The 11674-nt window shown below is 33.6% G+C and overlaps 2 protein-coding genes across 3 annotated transcripts; both read right to left on the bottom strand.

Annotated features, from left to right (window-relative positions):
• Window positions 1–483: 483 nt before the first annotated feature.
• On the bottom strand, window positions 484–1628 carry LOC120067092 (transcription factor MYB14-like). The gene is made up of 2 exons (XM_039018493.2): window positions 1347–1628; window positions 484–1269 (listed from the first exon to the last, which is right to left on the bottom strand). The coding sequence occupies exons 1-2, from the start codon at window positions 1480–1482 to the stop codon at window positions 617–619; spliced, it is 789 nt and encodes a 262-aa protein (XP_038874421.2). The 5' UTR covers window positions 1483–1628; the 3' UTR covers window positions 484–616.
• A 3785-nt stretch (window positions 1629–5413) lies between these two features.
• Window positions 5414–11191, bottom strand: LOC120093034 (uncharacterized). 2 transcript variants are annotated; one of them, XM_039051341.2, is made up of 9 exons: window positions 11036–11191; window positions 10814–10928; window positions 9167–10489; window positions 8869–8959; window positions 8560–8717; window positions 8402–8453; window positions 6792–6871; window positions 6620–6713; window positions 5414–6535 (listed from the first exon to the last, which is right to left on the bottom strand). In XM_039051341.2, exons 3-9 carry the CDS (start codon window positions 10340–10342, stop codon window positions 5958–5960), a joined length of 2229 nt encoding a protein of 742 aa, XP_038907269.2. In that variant the 5' UTR covers window positions 10343–10489; window positions 10814–10928; window positions 11036–11191; the 3' UTR covers window positions 5414–5957. The 2 variants fall into 2 exon arrangements, with proteins under 2 accessions (XP_038907269.2, XP_090164110.1); XM_090307984.1 differs by lacking the exon at window positions 11036–11191 and having other exon boundaries at window positions 10814–11028.
• Between the last annotated feature and the right edge of the window lie 483 nt (window positions 11192–11674).

Raw genomic sequence — 11674 nt, 5'->3', positions numbered from 1 at the left:
TCGGTTAAATTATTCAAAGTCTTGAAATTTCAACTTGTGTTTGGTCACTGAACTTTCAAAAGTGGGACTTTCAATGAAAATAGGTTATTGATTGGCTAATAGGTTTCTCAACTTTCAAGTTAATTCTTTTTTAATAAGCTCTTAATCTTACGTGCACTATTTGAAAAAAAGTATGATTTGTTAGATATAAAATTGAAAGTTTATATACTTATTAACACATTTATATACTTATTAACACAGTTTAACTTTTTCTATCATATTAGTTAAGCTTAAATTTGTTTCAAATACGTTAGATATTTCTTAGGTTTATTAAACTTTAAAAGATTTTCATGCCTATTAAAATTATTTTAAAGAACAAAACCATTTCATTTGAAACCAAAACAAGTCTTCAAATTATATTATCTCTAAACCACTTCTAAATTAATTCAAATCTTCATCAATTCAACTATTGATGTGTCATCAATGGAAGCAGAATCTGCAATGTGTAATAGAAAGTTCAGCCACTTTTCAAAATGAAGGTACTACATTTAATAATCACACAACATCAATCCACCAACGCCAAACTGATATATATTAAATGAAATATACAGTAGAGAGAGAGAGAGATGAAATATAGTCAAATTAAGAAGTAATCAATGAAGGACTCTAACTGAATGTAATCTTCTCCATGAAGGTTGAGTAGCTGTTGATAAGAATCATCTTCAATTTCATCAATCCTCTCACCATTTTCTGAACAATTCCATGATAACTCTTTATACATACCTTCACACCCACCAAAAAGATCCCCACTTTCTTCCAATTCTTCCATTCCTTTAACCTTTTGAATCTCCTCATCTCCATTCACAGCCAACTGATCAGTCCCACCTCCGCCTCCACCGTCGTCGCCTCCTTGATTTCCCGACGACAATGGAAGCCCGCTTGCCATACCATTGCTCGAGTTATCTTCATTGCAAAATGGCAAAATTCCGATTGGTTTTCTAGTGTTAGATGTCTCTCCATTTTCAATGATGATGTTTTCCTTCTTTGTCTCTCCTGCATTATCTTTGGTTATTGCCACCCTCTTGCTTAGGTGGGAGTTCCAGTAGTTTTTTATCTCGTTGTCGGTTCGGCCGGGGAGTCTACCGGCAATCAACGACCAACGGTTTCCGAGAAGCGAATGTAGCTTTATAATCAAGTCGTCTTCATCGGTGGTTATGTTACCACGTTTAATGTCGGGTCTAAGATAGTTCATCCATCTCAATCTACAACTCTTTCCGCACCTAAGCAAACCTAAATTCATTCATAGAAAGGATTTGAAGAAGGAAGTTAGGAAAAAAGATTGAAACTAAATTAGAATAGAAACTCACCAGCTTTCTTTGGCAAAGCTCTCCAATGGCCTTCACCATTTTGTTGAATGTAGTTGACAAGCAATGCGTCTTCTCTAGCAGTCCATGGCCCTTTGTGTAAACCTCCTTTGGAACAGCATGATGATGTTCTTCCCATTTTCTTGAGAGACAAAGATGGGGAACTACACTAACACAATGTACTCTCTTTCTTATATACTACGGAGAAGAAAGAAAAAAGAGGGAAAATTCGAGTGCGTTTAGTTACTCATCTAAATGTAGAAATTTGAAAACAAGAGACGTGAAGTGAGAAATTGATTTGTGTTTCGTCTTTTCAATGTTTTTATATATATGTTTGGTAATTGGATCTCAATTAATAAAGTTATTCAGTGATGAGTACATGTTTGAAAGTGATTTTGAAATTGTTATCGCTTTTGTCACGTTAAAAATGATTATGACACACGACTTTAATCACTCGAAATTAATTCAATATTTACTTTTATACTTTAAAATATGATTTTCATCATCAAAATTGGTTTTAGATGAATTTTAAAAATAACAAAAGTGATTTTAACCATTTAAAAATTACTCTCAAACACACTGTAAAGTAATGTATTCATAAATATTTATAAGAGTGGCAGTTATGGATTAAACATTGTGCAATTGTTATTTTATAATTTATGCCATCTATATACTAGGTACATATGTTGCAATTTTAACAAAAATAAAATGAGTTTTTAACTTAAATATATTTATAAAATTTTTAACTTTTGTAATGTAATTCTATACTTTTTAGTTGTTAGATAAAAATGGTGTCTTTAAAATATCATTGACTAGAATTTAGATCATAGAGCAAAAACTGTTTTAAAAAGTAAATTCGCTAAAATGATATATCTGCTTAATCTTAATCGATTTGATTCACATGATTATAAAAAAATAAGAACTAGAAGTTAAATGACATTCCAAACAATGCCTCAATTTTAAGTAACACATGCATTTCATTTTAACAAATTAAATCTTAGACTTAGGTATATGGTAAAATTAATACTCTCAACTAGCTCAAGTTCTAATTTTTAAAAATCATGACGAATCATGAGCCTTATTTTGAAAAAAAAAATGGATGATTTTTCTACAGTTGACATTTTGTACTATTATAAAAAAGTGCTTGGACATTTTGTTTCTTTTCTTTTTCTTTTTTTAAAAAATAATATTTTATTTTGACGTTAAAGTTGGAATATTTTCATAGTTGATCGGTAAAAATATTTCTGACTTAAATTAAGCATAGGGATAAAATTAGGTTGTGTTCAACTATAAAAAGATGGATCAACTTATTTATTAGGCGTGTATAGTTGCGGTTGGAGTCGGTTTCTCGATCAAACTACCACTGAGTTGACAATGATCGGTTTAGTAAATATTCAAACCAACCTCGATCGTCGAGAAATTTTCCACCAGTCGGTAGGTTGGCTTTGGTTGTTTTATTCTTTAATTTCTTCTTTAAAAAAATGTTGGTTTGGATTTTTTCCAAATCGACACCAACCGAGCCCTTGCTCATCTCTAACCAATAGCTTTTAGTTCGATCGGTCTTGGTCTATCAACTCGGTTTTGCGTTCTATCATGTTCACCTCTATTATCTACAAATATAGTAAAATATCATTATAGACAGTGACATTAATAGATGTCTATCACTTTTTTTACGGTTAGATAGTGATATTTTACTCTATCAATTTTGTCATTGAAGACAATTATCCTAAAAATTAATATGTAATGGTATGAGTTTTTTTATTAAAAAAAATCTCAAATGTTAAATAATAATGTTGAAGGACATACCCTAATGCATAATTGAGTGAATCATAGATGTTGTCCCACCTTTAAGACTGTATTTTGCTATATTTTCTGTTTCAGAAAATGTAATATATCCTTTTATTTTAAAAAATTGCACATTTTTTATAGTTCTTTTTCCATCAATAGCAACATAAAAACTAAAGTTGGAAAATTAGGAGAGGTAAAATAATTTTACCTCAAATTTTCAACTTTATTAAATTGAAACATTAACTTTGAACAAATGACATAAATTAAAAAATCATCCATGAAATCTACCTCCTGACTAGATACATTTGGAGAGAAAAAACACTCCAAACTCAAATATTTAAGCCTAGCTAAAAAACAAGTGATAAAAAAAAGCAAATTAAAAATAAATTTGTCTAATCACAAGAATGTCTCATAAATTGTTACAAGTCTTCTACCATTTAATCAAGGGTAAAATTAAATACCACGAGATTAGAAATGAGTTAAATTATATCAGATATCTATGATTGGATCGGTTTCAATTGTACGTTAGATTTTGAAAAATTTCAGTTTCACTAATGAACTTTGAAATTTATTCCTAAATTCTCTTTTCTCTTAAAAAGAAAAGAAAAGAAAAGAAAAGAAATTGACATGACAACTGTATCAATATTAGAATATGTACATTGTATTATTTACATCCACATAGAAGATTGAGATCGTTGTTGCCACTTAGTTTATCATAAAAAATATCATTAAGATCATTAATTTTGATACATTAGTCTTCACATCAATTAAAAGAAGAAAAAAATCTTTCAAAATATTCTCAACAACAGAATTTCAAAGTTAGAGATACAAATAGTCCAGATACATAATTGAGACCTGCCTCAAAATTCAATAAAATTTCATATAATTTAACCATAAACGGTAAAAATAAACTTACCCCCAAGTAATATAGAGTAATATTTACATCTAAGGTAAAATTTAAGGGCATATCATGTTATAGCAAGCTATACCCTACAAAATAATAACACATGGTGACAAGAAAGGAAAGTGATTTGGAGATTTTGGGAAATTGATTTGAAGAAGTTTAAACAAGTAATTGGAAAGGAGAATTGTGTATTATTTGTGTAGGGTAATGTTGAAAGGCAAAGCTCAACCACCCAAACCTACAACTCTTTGACAGCTACATGCATTACACTTTCAATTTAATGGCCAAAATGACACTTTTAAAGGCATCTCCCAATTCCCAAAAAGAGCAAACCCTTTCAAAAAAGAAACCAACTCTCTTTCACTTTCAATCCTTCATATATACTTTTCTATTTTCAGCATTTGATTTGATAGTAATTTTGTTATTTTCTCTATGAAATGTTGTTTAATAAAGCAAAATTATTTGCTTTTGTCAACTATGGATAAGATTAACCCATTTGAATTAGGCCTATGTCATAAATTTAGTTTAGGGAGAGTGTTGGTTGGAAAAGAAATAAATTGGACTGTTCTGAAGTTGGTTTGGTCAAAGTGGGGAGGACCCATCATCTTAGATTGTAATTTTAAGAGTTTGAACACTTAACTCTCCCATTTCAACTATAAAGACAATCCTATAAAAAATGGTCTAATTTAAATAATGGTTAGAAATAACTTTCATCTTTTACAACTAGCACTTTTTTGGAGAGTTTGTTGAAATAGTTTTTCTAAGTTTTCGACACCTCGAGATTTAAATACAAATTTAACTTCTTTTCATTGTATAATCAAACTATAGATTTTTTTGGCTTTCTCGGTAAAATCTCAACTTGGACGAAGACAAAGATAATATGTAATTTTTTCCAAATTTATGTAATAATTCATTGATCTTTCGTAATCTTTTCAAATCTTCTTCAAATTCCTAGATCTTACACCCAAGCCTCGTTTCCACATTTGTCAAAAATTTTCTTGAATCTCAAAGATCGCCATGTAGTTTCATCTTTGAAAGAAAAATGTTAAAAAAACCGATAATTTAAATGTACAATGAAAATAAGTTAAACTTTTATTCGAATCTGGAGGTCCATCTTGACGGGTAAGAACAGAGAAAAACCATTATAATGAATTACCTTGTTGGGGTTAATTTTCCATCCTTCACAATTCCAACCAATATATAAACGTGATGAGCACATTCAATTTGAAAGCAAGCTGTTTGATAAAATGAAGTCCTTAGATTATCACAGAAGAAAGAGAGGTTTTCCAAAGAAATTGAATGAAGTGAGAGAAGCAGCAGCAGATCAATGTTTTAATCAAAGACATTCAATACCAGAACAACAAATCAAAATAAAAGATTCTGCTCAAACATCAAAGGACAATTTCCCTCATTGAATGGAAATTACAAAATCACAATTATCCATATTTAGGGACAGGCAAAGCAAAAGCCCCACCAGAGATGCCTCTATTATACACATAATGTAATATAATAATTATTACACAATTTCAAAACAGAAGGACCATTGCCTCTTTTGATTAGCCATTCCCACAGTTTCTTTTCTGTCTTCTTTCTTTTTTTGTTTTTGTTTTTTGCTTTCTATTTCCTGAAACCAGGCTCCCAATCTTCACAAATAAAAGAATCATGTATGATAATTAAACCTGTATTATACCGACATCCCCTTCCAGATTAATCCCGATACCTCGACAACCTGCAAGGGATATTTAAACTAAATCGTAGAAACAACATGGCTCATTGTGGTTGGAACGTTACATCGAGGGTGGTTCATAATTCATGAACCCCTTAACTTGGCAGGCTGTTGATGACTAAATGCATCTTCTAAGGATAATCACAAACCTAGCAAATGCAAAATCCTGAAACCGAGTGATTTCGGGAGAACTGACTCATAACCGAATAGGCAAACCATAGTTGAGAAATGTTCTGATTCGTCCGTCCCATCCAGCAGTAACGATCACAAGACCCCACATGTGAGGAGAGCTAAGCATGCTCTGGCAAGCATTCTTCAAAAACTTGAACTCAGTCTTGCACATTGAAGGGGAAGGGGTTATTGAGCTAGAATCATGGAGTTTCTCTTCTGGCCAAGTTGCGGTTCCTTTCAGCAACTCGGGAAAAAGAGTGCGGCTTAGTGAGAAGCAATCTGGTGACGATGATGGAACCTTGTGTTCCCTATCACCATCGTCATCAGGAAACTTCGGCTCCATTTCGGGGATACTTCCTGCTGTATCGCAAACTCGTGTTGGGGATAGTGGTGGTTCAGGTGTGATTTTCACACCAGACCAAGGTATGGCTATTGTCGCACTACGAGAGAAGAAACTTTCAGACGACCAAATTTTCTTTTTCCGAGATGCTTTGTCCTTGCAATTGTAGTTCCAAACGTAGACGTTTTCTTCACTGGCTGAAACAATATGCTTTCCGTCCGAGGTAAAAGAAGCCGACATCTTGTTTCCACCACTACGAACACCTAAGAAGAGAAACAGGGAAAGAAGGTTTAATGACTGTATTTTTCTTCTTTGGCATTAACCCAAAAGAGGAAATATCAGCATACCCTTGAATTTGCAAATGACATCACTCCCGGAAATAATATGAACTGGCGAATCAACAGAACATACCATTAGTTTGCTCGGATCGCTAGGAGAAAACTGTAAGAAAAAATAGTATTAATACAAAGGCGAGTAAAATCGACATGTTTGGAAGACTTTTGGATGTCATATAGATACCTCAAAACCAATTATTCTCTTCCCAGGCGACTTCTTTTTCCCATTTAAGCATATCTGAGCATCCAGCTCCAATCTATTATCTGAACCCATAAAATATGTAATAAATTTCTGGAGAAAAACTGCAGCATTTTCTCATCTAATTGCTTTCTTCACTACAGCAGCAATATAACAGCTAATCAATCATACAAATGGCAAATGACGTAAACCTTAAAAAACAACATATTAAAAGCAAGTTATTCAGCAGTTTTGATCTTCAGATAATTTGACACAACGCTGCAGAGTAAAAGTGTTCCTGAAGAGTCAGTGTTACCGTTCCAATTATTAACAACTAGAGTTACCTCCACTCATCTTATTTGTCTTAGGAAGGACAGTAACTATCCAAATCAAATAATTAGATACGATGACTTCCTCCCCAATCCATTTTTAACATCAAGCAGCGATGAGATGAATATGTACTATAAGAGAATATTGTAGTCGCTTTATTGAATAATTTTTAGAACCTCCGATCAAAGTCAGAAACAAGAAAAATAATACAACATTTGATCGATTAGAAAAGAAGCATAATGGAAAGTGATAAATAGAGTGTAAATCAGATTGATAGAAGCAGAAAGATACAACTCTTCAAACTTGGGGAATAGTTTTTCTTTTAGGGTAATCTGCTCCTAGTTTAATAAGGGCATGTTTGGGAGTAATTTTAAAAATATCAAAATCACTTTTGGCATGTTCAAAAGTACCCACATGATTTTAAAAATTCAAAATCAATTTTGCTTGTACAAAAATAAAATTAAAACTATAAAATCGAATCCTAAACCAATTTTGAGTCCATAAAGACATGTTTCATAATGATTTTGAATATGACAAAAATGATATTAACTATTTCAAAGACACCCCCAAACCTGCACTAAGTGTAGTTTTTTGGAGTCTGAAGAAGAGAGGCCTAGATTTGTATAGTACAAAGGAATAGATAATAGAATTTAAAAATCTGGTTTATGTCCCTACATTTGTGATTATAATTTTTTCTTTTAAAATATTTGTGGTTATATTTAGTATTTTTTTTTTTTAATGATAAACTGAACAACCATTTTAGAGGAAAAAAAATACAAGGGCAAAAAAACAAGCCCACAAAAAAGGGGAAGCCAAACAACAATCTACAAAAAGGGTCCAATCCAATAAAATAAAACCTAGAGAGTAATTAGAAAAAGACCTTGTCACCAAAGCCCAAAGAGAAACATAGAAGTAAACGAGGAACCAAACAATGTTATAAGATCTCTCCCACCCCCAGAAGATTATGTTATTCCTCTCACACCAAAGACCCCAGAAAATGGAACAAAGATAAGGATCATGTAGCTGGAAAAATTAACGAATGCAAACTCACATATCAAACATATATTTCTTAATCCTGGATCACACCTGTCCAAACACTAATTCAATTTGTCTTGCAACTACGAAGGGATTATCACTACACAAATACACTGGAATTAGAGGAAGAGCTCATGGCATTTCCAAGGAATTCTATGCATATATGGTGAATTATCTCAATTATAAGAATAATAACCCAACATAAAGAAAAATAATAATAATTGGATTAACATAATGTTGCACGTGCATACCTATAATATTATAAAAACGGCAGTTTCCAGTCATGGACCCCACAATTCCCCCCTACAAACAGGTCAAGTAAGAAGGTAAGAAACATTACAGAACTTGGGGATGGGGTTGGAGGGGTAAGCGGACAAAAGAATATAAAGATGACAAAACTATATCAAACCTTTCCATCTGGTCTGTAACAGACTGCACTTACTATCTCACGGATATCAATATAATCAACCACTTGACAAGCAAGAACTTCCCAAATCCGAACTTTACCGTCTATCGAGCCACTTATGAAATGGTTTTCATCTATAGGGTTGAAACTAACACACGTTACTGCAAAAGATGACAAATAAATCATCAAGAAACAATCTATTGAGGTAAAATATATAGACAACAAGAACAGAAAAAATATCCCATTCATCAATATTAATGTGAAATCAAGCATTCAACAAACGAAAATATATGTATGTCCAGAGAAGCCTACCATAATTATTATGACAGTAAACTCTTAGGCATGTGTCACATCCTAGCTGCCAAAGACGTACTGTCTTATCAACAGAAGATGACAGCAAAAGCTGCATATAACACAAAAGAATAATAATTCAAAAAGTATTAGTGGCTATTGTAAACTTCGGAATCAAGAGTAAAATATACGTACAAATAGGATATACACAAATTACAGGTATCATTAGCGACATCATGATTAATGGCAATCATAAGCAAATATAATGAAGAAATAAGTTCAAATATAGGCCAATAAAAGGATGGTTCATGATACTGACCCCTTTCTTTGACCAAGATAGATCCAAGACCTCGCCACTGTGTCCCAAGAATTCATGCAGAGGTTTCTCCAATATCCTAAATAGCTTTGGTGGAAAAATTACACAGGCTGTGCTTGATGATCTCTTCAATTTCGTCTTGCCTACAGTCTCTTTTGACACATCCAAGGGGTTTAATTTGGACAAATGATTCATTGAGAAGTACAAAGAGGAAGGATCAACATTGTGAATGTCGAAATCATCGAATCTCACATCTTCAATCACCTGCCATACACGCACAACACCATCTTCACCAGCAGTAGCCAAGTATCTTCCATCAAAACTGAACTTCATTGTAGAAATTGACCCTTTATGTGCTTCAAATTCTTGTCCAACAAAAAGGGATGATAATTCTTTGGATTGCTTTTTATATGGATGAATGCGAACTTGTTGTATCCCTGCCTTAGATGATGAATTGAAAACACCGTTTTTCATTGTGCCCTCCCCGTTGTCAACAATACAAGCCACCGCACCCAATTTTCTCAGCCAACCCTTCTTTGCCTCTTTCTTGGCATTAACTATAGGCCCAGCCTTTTCAACATTTTTTCGAAAGAGTTGCTGAACCAAGGGAGACTGCCCAATGTTTCTCTCAAACTCATCAAAACTGAAGGATCGGTTTGAACCAACTTCGCGCAACATGCTCAACACTCCATCTTGGCTGAACCTATCCACAATAAACTCAGTCCCATTGTCCAAATTCCTGATAGTACAAGCATGATTCTCCTCCACAGCAACATTTCCTGATGATTCTGGAGCTTCATTTGACATGGAAGATATGGTAAGACTTGAAGACAACTCCCCTTCAGAACCGGAAAGTCTCAACACCGTTCCATAATCTTCCAGAATTCTATCATGATAAACCCTCCCAAACGATTCCCCTTCCTCTTCATCTCTGTTGTTAAAATTCTGATCCAAATCCAAACCCATCCATTTGAAGAACTTGTTTCTACGCTCATAAACACTTTCCAGGTTTCTTATCCATCCCACATATCTTAAATTTTCAGGAACATCCCCGTCATCCCCAAAACTTGTGCTGCAGTTCTCAGAGCAATCAGATCCCCAATCAGACACGGAGGAGATCTCCTCACGGGTGTCATAGAATCTTTCAATTTCCTCCTCACAGTAAATCAAATCCATCATCTCTTCTATCTGTTAACCCCTCCTCTTCGATTCAAATTCATGGCATCCTGACTAAAACTTGATGAATAAACACCAAGTCAGAAACCACCCGTTCGAACCGTCGCACACGTTCAACAATCCCAATTAGATTCTACATAGACTCCAACTCTGGTAATTGTTTTCAAGATTCAAAAAACAACAAAAAGAAAACCGTTAGATCCACGGTCACAAACCCATCAATATAATCAAAACAGGAACATTGAATCAGTCCACAAAATTGACCAACCCCAAAAGACCCAAAACAACCACAGTAAACACAATCACGACTCTCCAGCGAAACAGAAGCAAAAAAATCAGTAACTAGAAGCAAATCGAAGAAGAAAACAGTAACCCCAGAATCAAAAGCAGATAAATTTCAGAAGAATAAGAGAAATTAGACCACAAAACTGAAATGGGTGATCATTGATCGAGAAGAGAAGCGAATTTTCTCACCTGGGTCACCCCAAAACTCGGGTCAAACCCATCTGGGGCTCTTCCTCTCTTTGGACTCTTTTCTTCAGAGGAGTTACCAGATGCGGAGGCAAAGAATACTGTGCGATGATGTTAACTAGAAGAGGGAAAATGAAAAGGGAAGGTAACGAAGGGGGAAAATTGAGAGAGAGAAAATCTAAAAAAGCAAAAGGAAAAAATGGGTCGAGTAAAAAAGCAAAGCACCTCGATGCCACCGCCTGCGATAACAATTGGAGTGCTGAAGCTGAAGCTTGTTTGTGGAGAATCTTAGTACACGGAATTTCAAGTCGCTCTTTCTTCTTCTTCCTCCCTTCTTTTTGGTCAAAATTAAAATTTCCACCTTTTTTACTTTACTTGTATATCAATTATAATCTTTACACTATGTTACTATAGTCCTTCCATTTCCGGTCTTTCTTTCGAATTATGGAGGGATGGTTTGAATCGTGTTCGGTTTTCATCCGAAGAAGTTATTGAGAGAGATCGTATTATTTATTTATAATAATATCCTGTAATATTTGTACTTCCTATCTTTCTTTCGGATTATAGATAGATGGTTTGAATCGTGTCTAGTTTTCTTCAGAAGAAGTTGTCAGGAGAGATCATGTTATTCATTTATAATGATATTGTAATCGTCTGATTTGTTAACGATTAAAAGAAGGTAACTCGATCATGCTTATGTTGTTGATTAATATCTTCCCGTTAATGAAAAATCATGGGGTATGTTGAATATGTTAGCCATACTTTTATGGTCATAAATCATGGAGATTCTTGTAGAGATTTTAAATTTAAATTTGTTATTGACATTGGATGTTCATAAATGGTTTAATATTTTGCAATGGATAT

Source organism: Benincasa hispida, chromosome 12, assembly GCF_027475165.1.
Source record: "Benincasa hispida cultivar pf3 chromosome 12, pf3_genome.v1.1, whole genome shotgun sequence".
In the NCBI taxonomy this organism is placed as follows: domain Eukaryota; kingdom Viridiplantae; phylum Streptophyta; class Magnoliopsida; order Cucurbitales; family Cucurbitaceae; genus Benincasa; species Benincasa hispida.
This window is presented reverse-complemented; position numbering and strand designations above follow the sequence as displayed.

Bases quoted from the DNA above. Each gene is read 5' to 3' on its own strand.
- LOC120093034 (XM_039051341.2), bottom strand. From the start codon at position 10,342: ATGATGGATTTGATTTACTGTGAGGAGGAAATTGAAAGATTCTATGAC. The intron at 6,714-6,791 runs GTATCTATATGA...TTTTTCTTACAG, and splicing joins AGAGAATAATTGGTTTTGAG to TTTTCTCCTAGCGATCCGAG. The intron at 6,536-6,619 runs GTATGCTGATAT...TTCTCTTCTTAG, and splicing joins TGTCATTTGCAAATTCAAGG to GTGTTCGTAGTGGTGGAAAC.
- LOC120067092 (XM_039018493.2), bottom strand. From the start codon at position 1,482: ATGGGAAGAACATCATCATGCTGTTCCAAAGGAGGTTTACACAAAGGG. The intron at 1,270-1,346 runs GTGAGTTTCTAT...GAATGAATTTAG, and splicing joins AGCTTTGCCAAAGAAAGCTG to GTTTGCTTAGGTGCGGAAAG.